The sequence below is a fragment of the Glycine soja genome, chromosome 6 (genome assembly GCF_004193775.1).
Source record: "Glycine soja cultivar W05 chromosome 6, ASM419377v2, whole genome shotgun sequence".
Classification (NCBI taxonomy): domain Eukaryota; kingdom Viridiplantae; phylum Streptophyta; class Magnoliopsida; order Fabales; family Fabaceae; genus Glycine; species Glycine soja.
Genome location: NC_041007.1, coordinates 48,457,353 through 48,484,127, shown reverse-complemented (window position 1 = coordinate 48,484,127; position 26,775 = coordinate 48,457,353). Strand labels below are relative to the sequence as shown.

The following is a 26,775-nucleotide window of genomic DNA, read 5'->3' as shown; positions in this document are numbered from 1 at the left end:
AAAACTATGGTTCAGCCCAAAACTGGTGCTCTTTACACCTCTAGACTTTACTAATATGACAACGTTTATAAATAGTGGTTAAAAAAGTAACGTATAATAAAACATATAAAAACAAAGGCACCCACGAGGCAATCTCATTTATGAGTGACATAAAATAATGCTATGGCGAGGTCCATGCGATGAGCTTAAAAAATGTTTTTGGTGAGGCCACGAGAGAAAAAACGATTAAAAATGGGAATAGTTCACATCACAAAATTTGTGCCAGTAACACAGTCCAGTGTTGGTTTTGTAGAGCTACCTTATGTATATATAAATGAATGAGCATATGATATAGAAAATTAGAAGAAAACATAAGATATGGCAATGTTCACGTACCACGTTGAAACGGTTCAATCATGGTTGGCACTGAGCAGACTTCACATACTGATCCACTTAGTGGCAGTGTTGTCGCTGTGTTACTACCGCATAACTCACTTGTTACTGGAACCTCCAACAGCGCCATGGCTTCTGATGACCGTAGCGGAGCTTCTTCTCTCGGTGCTCTGGTTCTTCAACCAAGCCTTCCGGTGGCGGCCGGTGTCGCGGAGCGTCATGACGGAGAAGCTGCCGAGGGATGAGAAGCTGCCGGGGCTTGACATCTTCGTGTGCACGCTGGATCCCGAGAAGGAGCCCACCGTGGAGGTCATGGACACCATCATCTCCGCGGTGGCCATGGATTACCCCTCCGACAAGCTTGCCGTGTATCTCTCCGACGACGGCGGCTGTGACGTTACTCTCTATGGGATCAGAGAGGCTGCTGAGTTCGCCAAGGAGTGGGTTCCGTTCTGTAACATTTATGGGGTCAAGTCAAGGTGTCCCAAGGTCTTCTTCTCTCCCTTTGGGGAGGAGGATCAACACACTCTTCGCCACGATGGATTCAGTACACAACGAGACCTCATCAAGGTACTATATTATATTTTTCTCTGCTAATTATTAAGCACTAATTAATCATCATCAGGTTAATTAGTTCAGGTCATAACATTCAATTGAATATTTAAAATGACATAATTAATAAATAAAATGAATTTTTTTATCACATGATAAAAATTAAAGATTAAAAATAAGAAAATTTTGAGCTCACGTGGGTGTTTCTCCTTTTCATCAATTTTACAGGCTAAATACGAGAAGATGCAGAAAAATATCGAGAAATTTGGCTCAGACCCTAAAAATCGTCGTATTGTGAGTGACAGACCTCCTCGTATTGAGGTATGTGCATCATTGACTCACTTGACTGACAGACCAACTTCTTTGTGTCCTCAAATCAATTCAATGTTTTTATATTGTACAATGGAGCTTTCAGTAATTAAGCATTTGTGGTCCATCAAATAAGTTCAATTCATTACATTGGTATCCATTTTCTAATCCTTTATTTATAATACGAGATCTAATAAACATGAGATTTAGACTCTCCTATTTAAATGATATGTTTTGTCAATACATAAAAACGTGCGAAACTAGATGCAAAAATAACAAACAAAGATTTATTGGATTATTAAATTCCAATGTAAATTATTTAAAAGATAATCTCAGTTGTTGTACGTTTTCTGTACTAAACTGATAGTTCTTAGTTCTTATTTTGTCAACATTTTAAAATTTGAATTAAAGATTGAATCAACAAGATCTCTAAGTTATGATTTGATTGATAGAATGAATCAGTTAAACTTATAAATAAACTATTTAATGGTTAAACCAAAGTCATGAACGTTGATTTCTGTGCCAATGACTATTTAACAATAAAAGCAGCGGGAGTTCATACTTCTTCAACTAAATAGCCAATTTTTGTTGTTGGTTGAAGAGAAACCAGGAAATCTAGTTGGTAATGTCTCTCTGTTCTGTGCATTTAGATTATAAATGACCAACCGGGAATGCCACTTGTTGTTTATGTGTCTCGCGAAAGAAGGCCATCCCTTCCTCACAAATTCAAAGGAGGAGCCCTCAACGCATTGGTGTGTACCTTTGGAATTTAATTTATACTGCTCTTTCTTTCCCCCACTTTTATGAGTTTCTTGCTTAATTAATGCAGCACTTCAACTGTGGTTGCAGCTCAGAGTCTCAGGTTTAATCAGTAATGGACCTTATGTTCTAGCAGTGGATTGTGATATGTATAGCAATGATCCAACCTCTGCCAAACAAGCCATGTGCTTCTTTCTTGATCCTGAAACGTCCAAATATATTGCATTTGTTCAATTCCCTCAAATGTTTCACAACCTTAGCAAAAAAGACATCTATGATAATCAATCTAGAACTGCTTTTAAGGTAAGCATTATGTGCCCTTTTGTAATTTCCTTTCACTACTGCTTGTCTGTTTTATTTGATCGTTCGTCTAATGACATGTAGTACTTAATTTCTTTTAGACTATGTGGCAAGGCATGGATGGACTAAGAGGTCCAGGTCTTTCAGGCAGCGGCAATTACTTAAGTAGAAGTGCTTTACTATTTGGAAGTCCAAACCAAAAAGGTACATATGGCCTCAATATAATTTTATGGCTTAAATATATTTTTTTATTGTATGTAAAACATTTTTTTTATTTATTATCTAAAAAATATCTTTTTATTATATGATATTTTTAAATTTTTATTTTTAATATCTGTCATTAGTCAATGATAATGTAACAAGTTAATAGAATGTCATGTCATTAATGATGTGATATGTTAAAAAAAGTGTAACATTATTTAATGTACTTAGCCTAATAACTTATACTAAAAGTAAAAGTTTGAAAACTTCAAGTAACAAAAAAAAAAACTAGGTAGTAAACTAAAAAAAGAAATATCTTTAAGGAAAAATATAATTAACCTCAATTTTATATCTGATATTACCCCACATCTACCTGCTTTTCTCTTGTAATATATTTCACATACTTTTAATAAAATGGGGTATGACATAAAGTTTGGTCTTCCCTCAAAAAAATTTGTTTTCTCTATTATTCTATTTTATGGCGAGAGAGTATGTGATTTACCGGTTTGTGTTTTATTTTTTTATTTTTAATCTATGGTTGTAGACGACTATCTGAAGGATGCACAAAAGTACTTTGGCAAGTCTACCGCATACATTGAATCACTGAAGGCCATCCGTGGACAGAAAAGTAGCAAAAAGAATATTTCAAGAGATGAAATGTTAAGAGAAGCTCAAGTAGTGGCCTCTTGTTCCTACGAAAATAACACAAATTGGGGCACAGAGGCAAGTGTTTATATATAATATGCATATAACAACATATATACCATATTTGGTATTCAATTAATGTAAATTTGGTTGGTACCCCCCACAGGTGGGATTCTCATATGGCATATTACTAGAGAGTACTATTACTGGCTATCTTCTTCACAGCAGAGGATGGAAATCAGCATATCTTTACCCCAAAACACCATGTTTCTTAGGTTGTGCTCCCACTGACATCAAGGAAGGCATGCTTCAGTTGGTTAAGTGGTTGTCTGAACTTTTGTTGCTTGGTGTCTCCTCCAAATACAGCCCATTCACTTATGGATTTTCAAGAATGTCCATAATTCACACCTTCACTTATTGCTTCATGACAATGTCATCCCTTTATGCTGTTGTCTTCATCCTCTATGGCATTGTACCTCAAGTGTGCCTCCTCAAAGGAATCACTGTGTTTCCAAAGGTAAATTTTCTTTTCAAATATTTGACCAATCTTCAATTAATTTACTTTTGGGTTATATTAATCAATAGATGTCTAAAACTATATAAATTTTTTTAATTAGGTTCCTAAATTAAAAAGAAAAAAGAGTAAGTAGGTCTTTTGATCAAGTAAATTTTTTATAATTAGGTCCCTAGATGTAATTTATACCGGCTTGAAACGGCTAGAAAAGGACAATTTATAGTGGTTTTAAAAATCTTAGGGACTCGAATATAAAAAAATTTAAAAGAATAAGGATCCAATTAAAAATTTAGGAACCTAATTAAAAAAATTGGAAATAATTTAACCTTATACTATATTTCTGTTATTTAGCATTGAAATATAATCAAGTTAACTTTTTCACTGACTTGAATTTGACATGCTTTGATTTATTTATGATGTCACAGGCCACGGACCCTTGGTTTGCAGTGTTTGCATTTGTGTATGTATCTACTCAAATTCAACATTTGATTGAGGTTCTATCTGGGGATGGCTCTGTGGCTATGTGGTGGGATGAACAAAGAATTTGGATTCTGAAGTCAGTTACCAGCATATTTGCAATTATAGATGGAATCAAGAAGTGGCTGGGGTTGAACAAGGTGAAATTCAACTTGTCAAACAAAGCCATTGACAAAGAGAAGCTCAAGAAATATGAGCAAGGTAGGTTCGATTTCCAAGGTGCAGCTGTGTTCATGGCTCCATTGGTCCTATTACTCATAGCCAACATTGTTAGCTTCTTTGTTGGTATATGGAGACTATTCAATTTCAATGTGAAGGATTTTGAAGAAATGTTTGGTCAACTTTTCCTAGTCACCTATGTAATGCTTCTTAGTTATCCCATTCTTGAGGCCATAGTAACAATGAAAAGCAAAAGTGGATAGTGAAATTTGGTCATAAATAATCAGGCTCATTCAAGAGTCTAAATTGCTTTTTAATCTTGAGATGGAAATGCTTAATGCCATCTTGTTCGCTCTGTTTAGATTAATCTAATAGTTTCCTTGCACACAATGAAGTCTCTCCTCTTGATTATTTTATTACTCCGTTTTTTTTTTTTTTACAAATTGATTAGAAGATTGAGCATTTCTTAGTTACCCTACGTATTAGTAGTACATGTAAGCCTTTTTCTATAATAAATCGAACTCCAGGGATTGTTACGAAGAAAATTAAATTCTACTATTGAATTGACTTTAATTATTTTTTAAATCATTTTGTTAAAAAGCTTTATCGACATGATTTTTATTTAAGGATAAAAGATATGTATCTTGACCATCAATACTATTTGTTAGCCAAGAAATGAACCATAGCCAAGCAACGATTTGTAGCGGTCAAAATAACAAAACCAAGAATAGCCACAGTAATTTGGAGAGTCAAATTACTGAATTTATATTAGATTTCACAGAAGGGATACATAGAGTGTAACATCCCAAAATAATAATAATATTTATTATAAAAACAAAATCGACAAGATAGAATATATATATATATATATATATATATATATATATATATAGTTTAGATTAGACAAATTAAAATAGAAAATTTGTTTTATCTTCTATTTTTTTAAGCATATTAGTTTATCTTATATTTATGTATAAGATAAATAAAATAAGATAAGATGAGATGCAATCAATAATAGATAATTAAATTGTTAAGAATTAGAATAAATAGAAATTAAAAGAATCAAATAATGGATATCAAAAGGAGGGAGAGACTAGAAACAAAGAAGAAAGTGAGATAAAAGTAATTGAAAAAAGAAATATTTTGTAACTATAGCATATGTTGTGGGAACATTTAGTCCAAAGGCTTAAGAAGATTTTAAAAAATGAGTAAAACACTTTATTTTAAAAACCTAAAATAGGAAAGAGGGAGTGAAACTCAATTAATTGAACAAGGTGTGTGAATTATTATAAATCTTTTCATACCTTTTTTTTATTCTTATGAATTAAACAAAAACATCCAAAAAAATATTTTTTATTGAAAAAATGTATTTATTACATTGAAATACAAAAATTGTAGTTTTTTTTAATAAAAACCTTTTATTTTTAATTTCTAAAAATCGTTTTTGACATTTTTCTATTAATTTGGAATTCATTGAAACTTCGAATTATCTTCTAAAGTTTTAAGATGAAAAAGAAGGGTTCAAAAATAGCTGTGAATAATGTTAAAAGTCAATGGAAAAGGAATTTTGATTTTAAGACATTAAAATGAATTCAAAGTGTAACACAATATTTTTTTATGGAACAAGCTAATTTTTTAAAATAAAAGAAAAATGGTGTAATTAAGTATTTTTATATTAGAGGTATAATTTGTCTAAAAAATATGTTATTTTATATTTAATAATATCAAATAAGATCACCGATAACTTTTAATTTAGTTTTCTTTTATGTTTTTTATATTGTATCGTATCATTTTCTTTTGATTTAATTGTACTTTTTATTATTTTTTAATTTTTTTATAGTTTACTCTCAACAAATAAATTTGATGTATTTTATCTTTAACTTTTAAAAAAACTTGCCAATTTTATCTTCCTATTTGAGTTGACATAATATACTATAATAATTACACTTTTATTCAGAATTTTTTACTTTTTTTTGACAAATTTTAATGTTAATTTTTTCACTTTCTGATCATTTTTATCCTTAATTTTATTGTTATGGGAGCATGTCACGCCAATTTAAGGATAGAAGGTAAAATTTACAAGTTTTATAAAAATTTAGGATAAAATATATCAAATTAATAAGTTAAAATAAAATTTTCAAAAAATAAAAAGTTAAGCACAATCATAAAAATGAATTAGTCCTATGAGTGTTGACCCGTTCAACATTGGAGGGTAAGAAAACAAAGCCACGTTTTGTCAGAAGTCAACCCAGAACTCAGAACAGGATAGAAAAATTCTGTTTTTATTTTCACTAAAAATAAAAAATAATAATAAAAATATATTTGGTTGGATTTCTATTTTTATTTTCAGTGAAAATATTTTTTAAAATGAATCAAAAATTGAAAACAATAAAATTAAAATCAGAAATTTTATTCTAAATAAAATGAAAATGGAATGATAAGAAATATAATTTTAAACAAATTTAAAAATGATAAATTATCTACTCATTTATTGTACGTTGGGTTTGAACTCCGAAGTCTACGCGCATATCCCATATTGCGTAAATTATTGACAAAATTAACTTTTATCTGCGTTTTTCATTTCACATTTTAATTAATTTTTTATAGTATCTAAAATAAATATATTAGATCTAAGATTTAATTAAACCTAAATAAAAGAGATAAAACACATAAAATTGAGAACTACGTTAAAATTATAATACTTTTTAAAAAAAAATCAAATTATGTGGTTTAGTTTGATTTGTAGTTAATGTTTATGAAACTCAATCAAATTCAAATAAATTACAATTATTTATTTATATTATAATATTTATAGTTAATACAATAATATATAATATTTGTATTATTTATTTTAATGTTTTTTATTTTGAAAATAAAAACTAGAATGACGATACTAACTCCAATTAAGGTTGAGTACTAAAAAGTACTAAACATGATATTGATAAAAAAAAAATATTATTAATTACATATAATTAAAATATAATACTTATTTTCAACTTTGAATATTAGGTTGACAAATGTTTATTATAGAGTCTTTACCATATTAACAAGTTTTATAAACTTCAATTAATAGTTTTTTAAATAATTTGATTTAAAAGATGAAAAGTAAAGAAATTTTAATGAAATAATTATTTTAGTAAAATAAAAAAATCAATCTAAATTAAATCATAAAAAATTGATTTGATTCATATTTGATATTAAATTAAAATGAATTAAACCGAATCGTATATAATTTTTATGTTTGATTCATATGATTTTTAAAAGAAAAATTAAACCTAACCACATGCTACAACCTCTAATCAAACTTTACTTTTGCTTTGAAACTCAATTATACTCCGACAACAACGTAATTTTGATTACTAGCTAAAATAACATTTGATATAGAAAAAATCTTTCATTTCCAATACATATTTTATAATTACTCAATTTTTTTTAAGAATAACATGATTTATTCCTAACAATTTTATGTTTACAAAAAAAAGTTTAGTAACTTTACAATCATTCTCCATGAAAAAAAAAAAGTTCTAATCCCACTTATACAAAAGTGTTTAATTATATTCTTACTTATTCACAAGTTAACATTTTCAAAAATCTTTTATGTTTGAGAAATGTTCATACAAACATGCTAACAAGTGTCTGAAGAAATCAAAAGAGATTCTGTTTTCTTATGGAAAAACGTTTTACTAAATACTAATACACTTGGTTTAATAGTGTTGAATCGCTCTCTTAAATCACTAGCTTTACCCCCTGGTCTGAATTTAAAGACACAAGTTTTATAGATTTCAAGCGGTGTAACGAGTATATAATGAGTGTAACAAATAATTTCTTACATATTGGAAATCTCCCATTCAATTTTTCTAGTTAAAGTGTTTTTACATTGATTACTAGAATAAAAAGAGATTAAGAAAATGAGTATGAATAAACTAGTGACGAATTTAGTAATATTTGAAGTGATTAAAGGGTCCCGTTAAATGCAGTAATAATAACTCGTTTGACTTTCTCTGCTGCAACATGCAGATTGCAGCAGGCATGGCAAGCTATGCTAAGTGAAGTACTTAACATACATTATCCTCAAGTCCCCACAGACACGGTTCGGTCACGAAATTAAAATTAATGAGAGAGGGTGCATGCGTGAAAGTGTGTGGAAAAATTCTTGAAAATGGACAAGGGAAGTAAGTAAATAAATACTTGCCTGCACAAATGTTGAATTCTTCAGTATGTATAATTACTGCAAGGTAGAGAACGGGTGAATGTATTGATTGCATTTCAACCACCGCCATATACTACCATTCTTTCTTCTACTAAACCCTCTTCCCTCTCCTTTCAAAACCATATATATATATATATATGTGTGTGTGTGTGTGTGTGTGTGTGTGTCAAACTCTATTTTTGTTTCATTCATACAAATACAAATTAATAAAAACAACAGGTTCTTTGCTCCTTGTGGCTCTCATCAGGCTCTGATCACACTTCGATGGCAAAGTTTGGATTATCTCCACTCTTGGTGCTTTCCATATTGTTGCTGATCATGAGTGGTGGTGCAGTGAGAGGCCAAAGAGAAATGGTGCCTGCCATGTTCATATTTGGTGACTCTCTCATTGACAATGGCAACAACAACAACCTTCCTTCCTTTGCTAAGGCCAACTATTACCCTTATGGCATCGACTTCAATGGAGGCCCTACTGGTCGCTTCTCTAATGGCTACACTATGGTTGATGAAATAGGTACCTTTCTCTCCCTTATCAATTCTTTTTCTCTTTTTTCTAGTTCTAATCAATCACATTAATTAAAAAAGCCTATATATATCGAGATTATTAACTATTCAGTAATTATTACACCCTTCTCTTAGCATACATTGTTATTGCAAGCATAGCTTGATTGAGAGTCATAAGGGTATACTTTTTAGTAGCAACATTGACCACTTGACACATATGACATACCTTGCTAGAAGGAAAATATAACGTACAACATTCTTCTAGTTTATGTAATTTGACTAGTTAGTCACAAAAATTCAGATTTCTAGCTTTATGATTGATTGTCCTCACAGATTTAGAAATATAAAGTAAAGTAGTCGAATTGTTCATTTTCTTAACATTTAGCTTTTTGGGTCAAAAGTGTAGTATCTCTTACATAGGAAGCCTGCCAAGGCTACCAATACCATTAATGAGGTGAACAACTGTTACACCTAACGGCCTAACTCTTAGCTGCAGGCGATTTTCTGAAGTAATTGCTTACTGTAAATTTCTCTTTTCTGGTTCAATGGCCATGCTGCTTTGTATATGTGATTGGTGTATGTGGCAAAAAGGGTAGATAAATTTCTGTCATTGCAATTTCTTGCAGTAAATGGTGCATTAAAGAGGATATGGGCTCTTCCTGCATATTTAGCTACACTACACAGCCCTTGAACCAGAAAAATACTTGGGTAGACAGACTCTGCCTGCCCAAGTTGGGTAGATTAAACCAATCAATAAGTAACTCATTGTCACCTAATGCTTAATAATAATACAAATCTTGGTTTTTGTCACATGATAACTTATTTATTGTCGATTAATTTATTAAAACTAAATTGGGGAATATATCCTCTCACCTAATTTGTGTGTGGACAGAACCTACACAAGTGTTTCTCACTAGACTGTAGTGACCAAATACATAAAGATAATATTGGTCCTATGAAATTACCCACCAGAAAAAATCATGCATTGAGTTGCATCTTAGTAGTTGCTAATAAAATATGTAACGTCAAATGCTTTCTAAAAATAATGCCATAAAGATCATTCATGTTAAGCTCAAACTTTCTTTGTAGGCATGTTTTCAGTAACATTATTACTTCGGTGCTTTTTATTTTATTCCTAGTAATCATTAACTAGTTAAAATCTCATGCTTTGAATAATGTATCATTTCCCTGAATTGAAAATGGTGTGTTTATATTAATGCAGCTGAACTGCTTGGACTTCCCTTGATTCCTGCATACACAGAAGCCTCAGGGAATCAAGTGCTTCATGGAGTAAACTATGCTTCAGCTGCTGCTGGAATCCTTGATGCCACTGGCAGAAACTTTGTGTGTAACATCCATTTATCATTTTAGATTTTGACCTGTACATTACTTTAAGCAACTCTTAATTATTGTTTTTGTATGATCATTTTATTATTTTGCTTATTAGGAAACGTTCAGTTACTATTTTTGTATTTTAAAGATACACAACAAAACCTCAATTTATTAGTTGGCTTCTATTTCCAACTCATTGATTGAAATAAAATATGTAGATTATATCTTAATTGGTTCTATTTTGGGCAGGTTGGACGCATACCATTTGATCAGCAACTTAGGAACTTTGAGAACACATTAAATCAAATTACTGGGAATCTTGGAGCAGACTATATGGCCACAGCGCTTGCACGGTGCATATTCTTTGTTGGAATGGGCAGCAATGACTACCTAAACAACTACCTTATGCCTAATTACCCCACTAGAAATCAGTACAATGGACAACAGTATGCTGATCTTTTGGTTCAAACATATAGCCAGCAGCTCACGGTAAGATTTCTTAGTTTCTTGAGATTGCACACAATCCCTTACTTTTTTAACGTTTACATTAACTCCCTTATAGGTGTACATGGTGTAATGTTTTTTAAACAATTAGGGGAGCTTAATGTAATGTATAAAAGGTGCTGTTTTTGTATTGAGAATATACTTTGTATTCCTTGCTTTTGCACACCTTGTGCTTAAGCTAGTTTTCCTTCATATAATGGAATCTTTTGCTTATAAAAAAATAAAAATGTATGGAAGGTTTTAATGTAATGTTTTGCAAACAATTAATTAATGGGATAGTGTAGGAGTCAAAAAAGGAAAAACTAATGGTTCATGATGTGTTATAGAGGCTTTACAATCTTGGAGCAAGGAAATTTGTGATTGCTGGACTGGGAGAAATGGGATGTATTCCAAGCATACTGGCTCAAAGCACGACCGGAACCTGCTCTGAAGAAGTGAACTTGCTAGTGCAACCCTTCAATGAAAATGTGAAGACCATGTTGGGAAATTTCAATAATAATCTACCTGGTGCCAGATTCATATTCGCTGATAGTTCCCGAATGTTTCAAGACATCCTTCTCAATGCTAGATCTTATGGTACTATGAATCAAAAAATACTATTGCATTCCCCTCAAAATAACACTAACAAAACTTAGTGTTACATTATTTTAAACTTATGGTTTAGCTCTTAATAGTTTAATTTTTTTCTGTGTAGGGTTCGCTGTGGTAAATAGAGGGTGCTGTGGCATTGGAAGAAACAGAGGCCAAATTACATGTCTTCCATTCCAAACACCATGCCCCAATAGGCGTCAGTACGTGTTCTGGGATGCATTCCACCCAACAGAAGCAGTGAACATTCTCATGGGAAGAATGGCTTTTAATGGGAACCCCAATTTTGTTTATCCTATAAACATAAGGCAACTTGCTGAGCTATAAATTGAGCCTGCTAATAAGTGGAATCTTGTGGTGTCAGCTTGAATGATCAGTTTACATTTAGTAATTAGAAGTGTGTGGAGTAACAAATTTAGTATAGGAATCTATTAATGGTCAGAATGGCTCTCATGTACTGCTACCTACATTTACAATTACAACTTTCATATGAACTAGTGGTTACATAACCTCTTTTTCTACTTTTCTTATAATATAATTGGACTATGCACTTTTCTGCAGATATTTTAACCAGATTTGCAATTGACTGCCTAGAGAAATGTATAAGATTCCATTAATATATTTGGTAATTTAACTCATTAAAAATGCTTTAAAATCAGAGTTTCATTTTTTATACACTATCAATATAAAGATTTTTACACTGTCAATCAGTAAGGATATGTTTGGAAAATGAGAGTTTAATTACCAAATTGGTAAAAATATTTACAATGATAGTGTATTCCAATTTAACTGTCAGCCTCCTATATATATAATCGTACACGTTATCAACTAATTTCTACTGAAGCAATAATGAATTTGTGAACTATGAGTGGCACAAATTAAATACTGGAGAAGGAAAAGGGAGCAAGATAAAATAAAATCCAAGGCTGCCTGAAGTGATTCATATATGATTAGACTGAAGCATCCTTATCGTATTATTACTATTATTCCTTCACAATGGCATCACAACGTGTACAAAGGAAATCAAATGGTTTAAGCACCAAGAACACATTCTTACAACATAATATCATGAATACTATAAATCTATCCACCACACAAACAGACAATATCAAACATAAACAAAACTTTTACAGCATTGCCAACTGTTGAATATTAATGGGATAGGTGTATGATTGTGAACTGTATGTTGCCTTTGCTAGTAAAATATTGGCCAGTTCAGTGGGGTGGAAAGCATCCCAGAACAAGTACTTCTGACGATTTTCACATGGTTGTTGCAGAGGAAGGCAAGTAATTTGCCCATTGTTCCTGCCAACTCCACAGCACCCTTTGTCTATCACATCAAACCCTGTGTAAAATAATATATATAGAGTGCAAAATCAGCTTTTGAGAGAGCATGTGCTTTAACATGATTACAATTTAGAAGGCATGTTTAAGAAAAAGAGAATTACCATATGATGTTCCATTTGAAGATAAATCTTGACTGCTTTCATAAAAATCCAGATACACAAACTTCGCTCCTGGAAGCTGCCCTCCATTGAAGTTCTGAACCATTTTCTTAAGGCCTGAGTTAAATAACGAGATGGCATTGTTGATTTTTTCATTGCATCTGCTGTTGTTACCGTGAAAACGGGCTAGTTGATATGGAATGCAGCCAATTTGGCCAACTGCTGTAACCATCACTTTTCGTGCTCCTAGCGAATATAGTTGCTGGACAATTTTAAGTGAACACATCAGTAATAATCTATCATAAGGACATGCAAGACAAATTGAATCCTTCTTAATTTATAGGATTAAAAATTCAAAGCAAATAGCCAAAGTAGACCAACTAGACTGTGGACTAATAAGAGAAACCACATAGTACTAAATGTTAATGCAAGTGATCATGGAATCAGTAATTAGCTATTGCACACACATTTTAATTTAACTAAGATAACTACATTGTGTTCATAGGAATGAAATGATTGCTAACATGACCCTGAATGCTAATATATGTAGAGTAATTTAGAATTAAATGTCAATAACTTACAGATAGGTGGCGAGAGTAATCTTGAAGAAGGACAGTTGCAAAAGCTTTAACAGTATAATCTGAGCTAGTTGAATAAAAATCTGACATAAAGTAGTTATTCAGGTAATCATTGCTTCCCATCCCTGAAAAGAATAGACATTTGTTGAGGTAGCTATTAAGTGATTCATTGTCTCCTCTGAAGAACCTTCTCAACTGCTGCACTGTGTTGCCAAAGTTAGCCACTTGTTCATTCAATGATGTATGAGCCCCCTGCAAACAATTACATAAGAAAATCAGAGAAGGTGGCTCAGGAATTATTGTGCCTCACAGAAAGATATGTAAATTAATATGTGCTTAATTTCTCAAAATACTCATGAATATGAATTTGCATACAAGGTTACTTCCTGTTTCTTCTCTAATGCCTGCTGCTCCAGATGCATAGTTAGCTCCTCTTAATAGTTCCAAACCCCTTGCTCTTGAGTACGGAGCAATATATGTTGGGAAACCCAGAAGCTGAGCTGCAATTGTCGACATTTTAGTAGTCTTAAGTAATAATAGCTAAGCTATGTACATGTAGGCTCTTATTGGTAAGTGATACGTACGTCTTTCAACAAGGGTAAAACTACGTAAAATGGTGCAAATAATACAGAAGTTACTATTGTAGTTTTTGCTGCAACGCTAGTCAAATGAAATATAACTCAGAAACAAACACGTTATAAGAAAAACTTGGCATGTTATTGCTGTTCGGTAGTTGTTAACTACAAAATAAATCCATATGGTGGGGGTAAGCATATCAGACAAGTATGGAACATTTTCTTTGTACTATTAATAAAATTTTTAGCTATGTAACATCAAAGAGATTTTTTCTTTTCTATTCGTAAAACGGTGAAATGAGGTATAAACCTATAACGTCAAGGTTTTTTTAGTGCTTGCGATCACGTTATGTGGCCATGTACATTGGCTGCATTTGTCTGCAATTTCCTACAATATCAAGAAATGTGACGAAACTGCGACCCTGATAGCAATTTAAAATCTTGTCCCCCTAGTGAGTGTGACATCAAGAGAGCTAATATTATGTAACTTGAATATCAACATATTTCTTATTAGTAATAACTCAAGTGCTATTCAGCATGATGATTAAACGCTGGCCAGTGGCCAAGTATTGATATTATTCATCACTAGCTTAAGCATGCAATGAAGATATCATATACAAAGAAATGGTATAGAATTGTACCTAAGGCATCAACATAAGTTCGACCATTGGTGAAGCGTCCAGTTGCACCCCCTGGGAAGTCAATGCCATAAGGCCTGTAGTTTGCTCTGGCAAGGGTTAGGATCCCATTGTTATTTCCATTGTCAACCAATGAGTCACCAAATATGTAGAAGCATGGCACCTGTTGCCCCGGCGGAACCCGCGGCTGCACCACCTGAGACAAGCATCTGCCACTTATTAGGCTTAGCCAGAAGATCCATGTCAATGTGAATGTCAAAGTCATGTCTCTCAAATGCTTCATCTTAATGGCTAATTATTTTTTGACACAAATGTTGGTCATGGACATGCATTCTTATATATTCTCCTTAGACAGTTACATGATCATGATTCATATTTATGACATTCATGTGATAAGTCTAGCTAGCCTATTTGATGATTGGTTGGGTAAGTGAGATAATGAGAGAAGAAGCTAGCTTTTTGGTGGAGTATTTAATGGGTTCTTACCTCATATTCTCTTTTCAATCGGTGATTGAAGTTCCATCTCGTGACCAAGAACTGGATCTCCTCCACATACTTATTGGAACGTACTAGACAACTTTCCAGAAATATATGCATGAGTTACAGTTAGTTTACCAAGTCGTGTAGACAATTTTTTTGGCAAGTTAATAATGAAGTAGTTGCAACATGTAAGTTGCTTTGGCCTTATCTTTTGTTGATAAAAATCATATAAAACATACATTTCTCCCATTCTGAACTTTGCTTCCACCATATATACTCAATTGATAACTATTGAAGCAATTAAAAAACTGTGATAATTTTAAAATTAGATAACTTTCATAGACCAAACCAATACTTGTTGTCATTTTTTTATAAGCTTATTTATATACTCTAAAAAATATGAAAAGCTATAGTATTTTAAAATTATGTAAGTTATCTATTAATTATGTCACCTCATATTATTTTTAAAAAAATGACAAATCTAGGACCCAGAATTAGCAAGAACAACCTATTTAGAAAAATAAGTTTAATAATATAAAAGAGTAAGAAAAAAAATAATAGATTCAAACACATAAAAATAAGAAGTATATATATAAAACTTTAATATAAATACTTATATTTTATTAAAATAAGAGGGCGTATTTATTTATTCTCAGATAAAAATAGGTTAGGGAATTCAAACATATAAAATTAAAGGATGCAAATTATAATTTTTAAGATAAATACATGTTAATTTATTATTAAAATAAGAAAATGCATTTGCCAAACACATATAGGTCCACCCTAATTTAAAGGATAAAGTTATCTACCAACTATGTCTTATCATGTTGGTATCCAATCCTTTAGTATATATTGTATAGAATAAATATTTTTTTATATAGATAAAAAAGATAAATTAGAAGGGATAAGTAGTTAAAGAAAATTAAATACAGTGTATAAATATAGATAAAAGAATGGTGCTTTGAGGTTAGTTGAGAGAAATTTTTTCCTTGGGAATAATTTGTGAAATGTACGTCTAAAGAAGATAAGAATGAAAATAATAATTTTAGTTATATAAAAATAAATATTTATCCCCTGCATTGCACTTACTATAGTATTAGAGTTTAGCGTTTAGGTTATCTTTAATTCTTTTTATTAATAAAAAATTAACAAATAACAACCAACATTTGTTAATAAAAAAAAAAAACTTAAGCGATATGCAATCCACTACTTACAATCATTTGACTTTGCGATGAGGTGTCATAAATTTTTGAACTGTCTATATATTCTCTTGAATTCATTATATGATTCTATTATTTTATGAAAAATAGTAAAATACAATAGCTATTAATTGTGTTATTTTGAATTTTAAGCAAGATTTTGGTTTGAAATGATAGGAAAAGAACAAATCAAGAAAGCGTAATATTATCAGTCTTTAAGTAAACATAAATAAATAATAAATAATTAAAACAATATATATATATATATATATATATAAGAATCAAATTATCCTAATGAACAATTACACCATTCAATAATTTCTTATGATATGACTTTATCAATCTGACTGGTAAATTATATTACATGTTTATATTAAATTTTGTAAAAATTAAATGATAAAAAAATCAAATATTACATCAATTTTAATCCAACAGTATAATAATTGATCGAAGTTACAGTTATAATTTTATATATATATATATATATATATATATATATATATATATATACACTTATGCATATGTCCTTAAAAAAATCATTGTTTTGAATATCAAACTGGACTAGTTAAAATCAGCCCAACTAGGATCCAGTCACCTGACTGGTTCCGGACACTCAAAAACAGGAAATTTTAGAACCAGTTCAACCGGTCTAAAACCGATGCAGAGATCGATTTGAACCTGTCTTCTAAAAAAATACATTTTTAAGATAAAACTATATATTTAAATATATTTTTTTATTCCCAATAAATATATTGAAAATAGAAGAGACATATATTTTAGCCAATACATTGAGTAATGGAAAAATCAGTAGAATCACCAGCAACAAACTTTAATTTGACTAATGCAGAAGTCTACTTTAAAACAAACCTCACTCAAGCAAATCGATAATTTCTCAAGGGACCAGACAGGATCCATGTAGACCGATAAAACTATTTTTAATAAATTGTCCATCATGACTTTCTTACTACTCGCATCTAAGTTTATGTACTATGACCACAACTCTAGCTTACAAGTTTATGATAATAATACAAAAGATTATCCTTACTAATCAAGATAGAATCCAAATAACATACAATTAGCCTTCATAATCTCCCTGAGCAAATTTGTTCTCTGGATAGAAAACAGCTACTACTTGATTTCCATCAAATTTTCGCCCATTTAATCCAGCACGGGCTTTTGTAGCACCATCAATATCAACGTACTCCAAAAACACCTGCAAATACAAAGTTACTTGCAGTTTATAGCATGTCTATTCCTAAAGCAAAACACCTTGAAAAGCAATTATACATAATATTCATTTTCCAACAGTAATTTCTGGTAAATCCTCGGTCCCTCACATTAACTATTATTTTGATTCCACAACCACATCAACCCAGCATTAGGAAAGGGGGGAAAAATAAGACAAACAAATTATGTGCTCTTAATTTCTATAATTGACACTAGGAGACTGAATTTCCAGAATAGGTCAACAACACACCTTTCCAACTCCTGCGGCAGGTTCACCATCAGGCGGTGGTCGTGGGATCACCACATTCACCAAAGTACCTGCATAAAGTGAAAACAAAAAACAGTGAAATATGCAAATAAATTTTCATAGACATGCAATGAACAAGCATGTGAAGACAAAGGTTATAGAGGCTTCAGTCTGTAAGTTAGGCCTGATTCTCTATGAGAATGTGGGACTACAAATTGGCTGTAAAACAAATAACACAGAAAATTAATATTAGTTCACACTTCACAGTGAGACAAGCAAACTAAATCAGAAATTACCAAATTTGGAGCACTCCTGTCTCATATCATCAAGAATCTCATCATAGTCTTCATCATCTTTGAGCTCATCAGAAGAAACTGCATGAGTTAAACACACCACTTTTGTTGCCACTAAGGCTGGCTGCAACATAAGTTTCTACAGAAATCAAAAGTATAAAGCAGTTAGAATTTTAAACACATGTACAAGTGATCCTGGTAACAAATACAATTTAATGGACAATCCCATCAAACCTGCAGTGCAATCTGCTGCTGTGCGTGCATTAAAATGCTCTCTTGCTCAGGTTTAGGCTGCTGTGGGTTTGCACCTTGATTAGCTCGTCTAACTGTAAGAGTCTTATCTCCCATCTTTATTCCATTTAGAGCAGCACACGCAATATCTGTAACTGCAAGATCCTGGTAAACACAAAATGCATAACCCTTTGAGTTACCCGTTTCTCTATCTTTCACTAGATCAAATCCCCGTAGAGGACCAAAAGTCTCTAAAAGCTCCCTGATCTGTGTTTCAGTAAAGTAATATGGAAGTCCACCAACAAAAATCCGATCAGGACCATCAAGTCCACCGGCCGACCCAGGTGTTAAGCCAACAGCACCCAGATTAAGGTTTGGGTTAGGTTGGCTTGGGCCTAGGGTAGCAGCTAAGGAAGGATTATAATCAGTAGGTCTCCTGACCTTAACAGGTGCCCCCTGAATTAAAAAAGAAATTTGGATTAGCACCAATGGATATACTTGCATTCTTGCATAACAAAATGAAAAAAGGAACCCAAGCTTTGGATTACAGTCAAAAAGATACCTCAAAAATAATCCCATCCAGAGCCATCGCATTGCTAGCTTCCTCAACAGACCTCATCTCCACAAAGGCAAACTTCTTGTCATGATTAATGTAAACATTGACCACAGCATCACCTGCACACAAATTAAATCAATTAGTCACATTACAAAGTCAGCAAACTGGCACACAATTCATTGAAGTTTATTATGTACCTGGGCCAGCAGTGTTTCCACCAATCTTAGCCATAACTTGACTGAAGAAAGTTGCAACTGACTGCAGAATAATAAGATCAGAAAAAGATTTTAAAAAAAAAAAGCCAAATTGTCACAAACAAATGGTCTCTCAAGTAGGATTGTTAAATTTAGAAATCTGAGTAGATATTGATTCTTAATTTTTTAAATGTTTGAAAGATTTGAAGACAAAGTTCGAATTAAAACAAAAAACCCACACATATAGTGGGACTGGGACACTAAGCATTGTTTCCTCAACTCAAATATCACAAGAATCAGAAGTAAAGAGTGTGGTAAGATACTCTAACAAGCTTTGATCAAATGACTAAATTAATTGGCAAAAAGGATATGTAGCAGATAGCCAAACCAACTTAACTATTTCCAGTTAGAAATTCGAATATTCTATATTACCTGCTCATTAGCTGTAGGAGGGAGGCCTCCAACATACACCCGCCTAGCATGTCGAGTAGCCTGTAAATTCAGTACATCAAAAACAGGCCATAATCAGGGAAAGTCATATGATAAAAGGGAAAAAAAGATAAATCACTAAATCCCATCTCACTGAAAAGCATTTTTACCTGTTGAGTCATAGCCTGCACTGGCATGACAGGGAGAGCACTAAATTGTTGCATCTTTAAAAAGAAAGAAACAAGAATAAAGTGAAATTAATAAGAAATCAAACTAAATAACCATAGCTGGGAATAAAGAAACAAAAAATACCTGATTTGTAGCCAACGGAAACATATTTGGAAACATTCCAGGAATTGTAGGGTTAGCCCCAGTGATCTGACCTGCAAACGAAGGAAAATTGCATCTCAGAACAAACTCACTACTTTCACTTTCTGCAATCCTAGTACATAAGAATCAAATGGATCCTTTTGCTCCAATAGGCACGAGCTTAAGCATAATTAAACCTTGTTGCATATATTGTATCAATAAGATTAAAGGAGCATTGTAAACAAGCTTTAGAGATAATATTTGTGTCTACCAAAGTAGGTAATAGTTTCCAGTTGAAGACGAACAAGACCCACCAAAAACAGGTGCATTGATTCCTCCGTGGACATAAAAGCTACAGATGTCGGCTCACGCCAATTGTCAGCAGAGTGGGGCTAGTAGCCCAACATTGCCTTCTTAGAACATATGACAAGACATAGAAACAAAACAAACAAACACCAAACACAAAACAAAAAACCAAAGCATCTTTTAGTTCCAGAATTATATCACTAAGTAAAAAGAAAGACAAAATTACACACCATGGGAAACCAGTCCTCAAAAGCTATATATTCATATAATAACTGAACAAAGCTTACCAAGTTAACACCATGCAATTTGATATGAATTTTCCATACTAGGACAAACAAAGAGAAAAAGCAGTTAAGATTACAAATTGCATAATATATACATGAGTAAATGTACCTGCAACAGCAGAAGCACCAGCCAACATAGCAGAGGCAGGGGGAGCCATATCAAAACCACTAGTCCTTTTGCTGCAAGTAAATTAAATTAGTTATTCCAACAATGGATGCTACTATTCAAGCCAAGAACCTGGGTCAATCGATAATTAAAGTAAAACACAACCACATCTAACAAAATTCTTAAAACAAGATGTTTTGAAATGATCAAGGAACATAAAGGGGTGCCCTGTCACCTATAATATTTGCAATAATGATAGAGGTCCCCATCATTTGGCCATATTAAGGTATTCTGATTGAATTATTTCCGGAAATTTAAATTATTTAAGGATTAAGGATGTACCTGAACTGAAATAAAATGGATTTTCAGTTATCTATTTAAACTATTTCATTTTTCCACATGCTTTCACAACATTATACTAGTTCCATTCCATTTGCACATCCACCAACTATTTTATTTTATAAAACAAAACAGAATTCCCAAATGGCAGTCACATGCATGATATGTTAAGCAGACATTTATATACTGTATGTTAAGGATCTTTCCAAGAATTTACCTCTTTGAGCGTGAACGAGAACGCGACCTTGATCTATGCTCAGATCGACCCCCTGACCGGGATTGAGACTGAGACCGAGACCTGTGCCTATGCCTATCCTCTCTATCATAATCCCTTCTTCTGTACTATCAAATAACGTCAGAAAACAATTGAAAAGAGAATATGAATGTGAATGATAAACAATTAATTGGAAATAAAAATGCCACTGAAGTTTTGGGAATACAAGTGTGAATTCAGATGCAAGACAATACAATACATTGCATGCAATAAGAATATCTACTGAAAAACTGATGCTGATGAAAACCCTCAAGCTCCAACTCAGATAAGATCCCAAACAAACTTTTACCTGTCAAAGTCACGACTTCTGTGATGATCATCGTCATCTCTATCCCTTGTCCTTTCCCTTCTCTCACCACGATCCCTGTGTCGATCTCTATGATGGCGGTCCCTGTCACGATCCCTTTCCTTCTCACCACCATCACGATCCCGGTCCCTCTCCCTGTCCTTGCTCTTCTCCCTATCTCTGTCCTTGTCCCTACTTCTCTCTGAATCCCTATCCCTACTTCTATCCCTTTCCCTGTCCCTTCCCTTCTCTCTTTTTTTTTCCCTGTCTCTCCCTTTCTCCCGTTCCTTATCTCTGCTTCTGGAAGAGTCTCTGTCATAATCGCGAGACCCATGCTTCCAAAAGAAAATCAAAAGATTAACAGAGAGTAAACAAACCCTTATCTTTCAAACTTGATAATAGCAATGATGCATACAAAAGTAGAGTGAAAAACAAGCATATGCTTCACAATCAGCATCACACTGAGCATACAAGAACCAAACAACAGGCACCACACAAGCCACAGTCACAAACCAATCTGCAAAGAATACATCACAATCGCTCATAAAATACCTGAAAAGCAGCCAAATCCAATGTTCCCAATTTTTAATGATTTATATTTGATATTATATTTAAAATCATATGATAAAGCATCAACTTTTAGTGATAGCTTGGCAAGAAAAGACACAGCAGCATAGTACACAAAGCACAGACCTTATCAGAACCTAAGTATCTCTAATTACACAGAAAGGGGGAAATCAGAGAACAAAATCTAACCCCAAATCTCCCAATAAACTACACAGCTCTAGTCAGTTTTACACGCAACAGTGGTGTTAAGATTCAAAAACAGGGGAAACAGAAAAACCCTGAACCGAAACCCCAGAGCTTAGGGAAAGGGAGAAAGCCAGAAAAACCCTAATTGCGCATCGACATGAAACGGCGCAGAAATAAACACAAAAAAGGGGAGGGAAAGAGAAAAGTAATTAATTAGTGAAGCAGAAAGGGAGATTGAGAGAGTGCATACGTGAGATTTGGAATCGGTGAGATCGTCGTGGGTGGGGTGAGGAGAGGAATCAGGCTGGGGATGAGGATGAGGAAGAGAATTGTGAAGTTCCTCTTCTTCTCCGTTCCCTTCGTATCTCTCGTCGTAATCTGCCATATCTCTCTCTGTGTTGAGTTTGAGTGAGTGCCTTGTTTGGTGACTGAGAGTAGATATATTATCACTCACAGCACCATCATTTCTGTGCTCCAATTGGGTTTTACTCTCCACTAGGTTAGGGCTAGTCTCACCCGCAACCTTGTATTTCTAAGTTCACCCCTAACCTTTTATTGATTTTTTTTACCACAACAAAAATGAATTTCTATCCTAGGTGGAACTAGTCCAAGTAGTTGTCCATGCAAGTTCAAGGAGAAACCCAAGGCATGGTGGGATAATGGTTAGGTAGTGATCAAGGAATCCTTTGCATGTGTTGAAACTACTACAATACTTTCTCAAGGAGATGAGGGCATAACTATGAGCAATAACAAAGAAAGTTAGAGAACAAAAAGATGTCAAGGAAGGATTGTGTATATTTGCCCTTCCTATATGGCATCCAAATCATATCAACTACTCCCTCCCACTCATAATATTTGTGATCCTAAGTCTTTTTACACAAATAAAAATAATAATAAATAGATAAAAAAAGAACAATGTTACAAAATTAACATTATCATCATTAATTCTCACATGTTTTGCTTTTTTATAGTCATATATATATATATATATATATATATATATATATATATATATATATATATATATATATATATATATATATTCACGGAGCCTCACATGTTTTGCTTTTCACTTATCTAACACAAGCCTTTTCTATAGTCATATAGATTGAGCACTATTTGTATAAAATTACTATTCAAATTGGAAAAAAATAGAAAAGAAAAAAAAATACACCCACAAATATAATATGATAGACTAAATTATAATTTTGATCTCCATAATTTCTCAAATTTATGATTTTATTTTTCTTAACTTTTAATTATAACATTTGGTTTCCTAATTTTATGAATGGATGATTTTTGTTCTTCTAATAGTAAAATAGAGTTCATTTATATAAACTGTGTGGCTGTAGCAAATCTGTCCCAGCGCAGAGGAGATTCTTAATTAATGTTATGATTTATAAAATTGTAAATAAATGATAAAATTTTGTATATGATATTAAAATAAAATTAAGATGTATCGTTTAGCTTTTTTCTACCTTATTTGGAGATTTGGTTAATAATTATATATATATATATATATATATATATATATATATATATGAACATGTTGAAGATTAAAGTTAATGAAGTTTAATATAATTAAGTCAATTTAATCGATCATATTAACATCGATTAACTAATGTGCATAAATCTTATTTAAAATATATATTATTAACTTAATTAAAAATATACAAATTTTATACTATGAGGAATTTAATTCTTTATTAAACAAAACTAAATTAGTTAAATAAGATAAGAATCGAATCAGGATATTTTGACAAGTAATACACATATGATTTGAAGAAAATAATCAAATACTAAATAATTGATATTTTAAAAAACTTTGTTTGGTAATATATTTTATTACTTTTTTTAAAAAAAAGATTGATTATAATAAAATGGAAGAAATATCGAAATATACACTTCAGCAAAAAAAATAATCATAATTTTAAAAGTGATTCAAGCAAACAAAACAAATGCATATCTAATGAAAAAAATAGCGTAATAAAAATAAAATTATTAGAAATAAATAAATAAGAGATTAAATATTTGTCTAAGAAAGTGATATCAAATAATATATATGACAAAAAATCTAGGAGAAATTAATAATAAGAAATACAAATCAATGTATTCTAACCCGACAATTATAATTGGAAGAAAAATAAACTCACATGAATTTGTAACTAAAGTAGCATTTCTACAAATACAATTAAAAGAAAAACAAAATAGAAAAAAAGGTGAGAAGATAACACAAATAAGAAAGTTCATTAAAACCTAATTCACCAAAAATCATTTAGCTATACTCAAAATCATGTTACAATCGAAATCATGTGGTCATGAAAGTGTGAAATGGAGAAACCATGAAATCTTTATCTACTAAAAAAATTTATGTAGAGACTAAACTTCATGAATTGCAAAAGTGTGAAATTACCTCCAACCATTGCAATTGTGAAGAAGTGCAAAACTTGATTCTTCCAAGCTCTCATTATAAATGGTGTATTAGATTTTTGTTTTAGGTGTGAAACTTAGAGATCAAAAACTATTATTTATAGGTACTCTATAGACATTCTATCATCAAGCATATATTTAGTAGTCATTACTATTAAATACATTGAAAGTCTGGAGGCCCGACCCTAGACTATGTTCAAAGGTGCACTTGCACTGGGCCCAGGGGGCCAAATTTTTATTTGCTGCAGTATTTAAAAAAAATCATTTTGATATGGCTTACCAACTGACACACTAATGAATCAGCAAAAAAATAATAATAATAATAAATAGTTCACGCATCACTCACCCTTTTAGTTTCTTCACCACTTCTCGATATAGCGCCCCCAACAAGAGTCCTCAAATTCCAATCTCAAATTTAAAAGTTACAAGCAATTGAACATTGAATTTCCAACAAATTATTCAATAGCTTGCACCAATTTCTAGCTTTGTGGAATCGATAATATTTTTCCTGATAAAATGTATGGAAAGCAAGGAACTACGGAAGGGAGAACCTAGAAAAAAAGAAGGAAGAATAATACACTGATTATTAATATCATATTGAATCTAAATAGTGATTATCATTGTCAATGACAATTGGATTGTGGTTTCCTTTATGAACATAAGCCAACAAGTCAAGCAAGGAAGGACCAAATAATGGAGAAGGTCGACAATGACATACTTGTGCCACACATGACGATTTCATATTACTGAGTGAATTATTGAACTTGCAAGGCTTGAAATTCAAAGGTTATTTTCCATTCATTCACTCTATAATATTATTCCAGTCTCTCTCTCTCTCTCTCTCTCTCTCTCTCTCTCTCAATATATATATATATATATATATACTTGGATAATTGGTGTTGGATTGATCAAATGATGCATTAGTATTGTTTTACTTGCTGTTTGTCGTGATTTGGTATTGTGGTTGCAACTTAATATTTAAAGTGAAATAAAGTTTGTTTTACCTTAATTAAGAATTTAAGAATAAAAAAAATAAGTCAGAATGACCAACCTTTGTTTTTCTTTCACTTTTTCATAGTTGTAGTCTAAGAGAATATTTGCGAACGTGATATTCTTGTCTTGTGAATATATAATTGGGGGAGCCTATGCAAAACATAACACTCAATGGTTGAAATAAGAATACTACTTGTGTGGGACTTTTTTTTTTTTTTCTTTCAAGTCCATTTATAATTTTTATCACATTAATATTGTTAATTGTCCTGAGAGAATATTCAGTTTTGGCTTCTACTTCCATCCAGGTGCTATTGTTTTTTTTTTTAATTGACTATTTGTTTTGTCATAAGATGTTGCCTAAAAAACATTTATTTGGAAGTGAAAAAAAGAAAAAAGAAAAAACAAGAGGAAGAGTTATTGATAAATTTGTTCTAAAAAGTGTAGGTTCTCATGAAAATTTAGATCAATCAATTAAATATTTGAATAATGAAAATCATGTAAGTGAGGTTGAGAATGATGAAGTTAATGATTCAATTAAACCTAATAATTTGACAAATGTATACTTGTGACGGTAGCATTAGTTGAGAAAATTTTTTCAAAGTTAAAATTAATAAAAACTTACCTTAGGTCATCAATGTCCTTTATTAATTATTTTAAACCGGACCCATAAAATGTTAGGATTGGCCTTAAAGGTCCGGTCTTACAAATTTAAAAATGTTTAAATCACTAAATAAAATTAAATATGTTTTTTTCATTTACTAGCTAAAAATATATTTTCACAACTAAGGCATCTTTCTCCTTTTATATATATATATATATATATATATATATAAAGGTCTAACAAGTTAAGCTTTTGAGATAGTTCTTGTATATTAGATTTTAATATATAATATTTTCTTACAAGCATAAACATAGGGGACATAAAAGGCAAATTTTCGAAAAGGGGTTTGTTTCACAAACTATTTTCATAAATAAGACTCTTTTCAAACTATTTCCTGCATGATGTCATTTTTTACGTAAAAGTCATGCAAATCGCAGAAGACATTGACGAGTTCGGACTGGGGGAGACCAGTGGATTTGAGCTCCATGGGACTCGTCAGTTTCACTGACGAGTTGAGCTTGGTCTCTTTATTAAGTTCCATGCAACTGACGAGTTGTGGCTGCACAGTTCCATGCA

The 26,775-nt window shown here is 31.9% G+C and overlaps 4 protein-coding genes across 8 annotated transcripts; 2 read left to right on the top strand and 2 right to left on the bottom strand.

The window, feature by feature from the left end:
* The first annotated feature begins 340 nt into the window (after window positions 1-340).
* LOC114417476 (cellulose synthase-like protein G1) lies at window positions 341-4,697 on the top strand. Its single transcript, XM_028382718.1, has 8 exons — window positions 341-942; window positions 1,153-1,245; window positions 1,884-1,985; window positions 2,083-2,295; window positions 2,394-2,496; window positions 3,038-3,216; window positions 3,305-3,655; window positions 4,078-4,697. The coding sequence occupies exons 1-8, from the start codon at window positions 358-360 to the stop codon at window positions 4,549-4,551; spliced, it is 2,100 nt and encodes a 699-aa protein (XP_028238519.1). The 5' UTR covers window positions 341-357; the 3' UTR covers window positions 4,552-4,697.
* Window positions 4,698-8,648: 3,951 nt separating this feature from the next.
* LOC114417477 (GDSL esterase/lipase At1g71691-like) lies at window positions 8,649-11,986 on the top strand. Its single transcript, XM_028382720.1, has 5 exons — window positions 8,649-9,012; window positions 10,225-10,346; window positions 10,584-10,823; window positions 11,165-11,414; window positions 11,533-11,986. Exons 1-5 carry the CDS (start codon window positions 8,763-8,765, stop codon window positions 11,751-11,753), a joined length of 1,083 nt encoding a protein of 360 aa, XP_028238521.1. The 5' UTR covers window positions 8,649-8,762; the 3' UTR covers window positions 11,754-11,986.
* A 387-nt stretch (window positions 11,987-12,373) lies between these two features.
* LOC114417475 (GDSL esterase/lipase At1g33811-like) lies at window positions 12,374-14,981 on the bottom strand. Its single transcript, XM_028382717.1, has 5 exons — window positions 14,666-14,981; window positions 13,825-13,949; window positions 13,453-13,701; window positions 12,875-13,133; window positions 12,374-12,771 (listed from the first exon to the last, which is right to left on the bottom strand). Exons 1-5 carry the CDS (start codon window positions 14,943-14,945, stop codon window positions 12,554-12,556), a joined length of 1,131 nt encoding a protein of 376 aa, XP_028238518.1. The 5' UTR covers window positions 14,946-14,981; the 3' UTR covers window positions 12,374-12,553.
* Window positions 14,982-17,145: 2,164 nt separating this feature from the next.
* Window positions 17,146-22,702, bottom strand: LOC114417474 (splicing factor U2af large subunit B-like). Of its 5 annotated transcripts, none has more exons than XM_028382713.1 (13): window positions 22,426-22,702; window positions 21,426-21,757; window positions 21,080-21,199; window positions 20,527-20,597; window positions 19,831-19,901; window positions 19,689-19,742; window positions 19,522-19,581; window positions 19,093-19,153; window positions 18,902-19,014; window positions 18,343-18,795; window positions 18,112-18,247; window positions 17,819-17,886; window positions 17,146-17,554 (listed from the first exon to the last, which is right to left on the bottom strand). In XM_028382713.1, the coding sequence occupies exons 1-13, from the start codon at window positions 22,558-22,560 to the stop codon at window positions 17,417-17,419; spliced, it is 1,812 nt and encodes a 603-aa protein (XP_028238514.1). In that variant the 5' UTR covers window positions 22,561-22,702; the 3' UTR covers window positions 17,146-17,416. The 5 variants fall into 5 exon arrangements, 4 of the variants coding, with proteins under 4 accessions (XP_028238514.1, XP_028238515.1, XP_028238516.1 ...); XR_003667745.1 differs by having other exon boundaries at window positions 17,393-17,554; window positions 17,819-18,034; window positions 22,426-22,683; XM_028382714.1 differs by lacking the exons at window positions 21,080-21,199; window positions 21,426-21,757; window positions 22,426-22,702 and adding an exon at window positions 20,099-20,237 and having other exon boundaries at window positions 20,527-20,599.
* Between the last annotated feature and the right edge of the window lie 4,073 nt (window positions 22,703-26,775).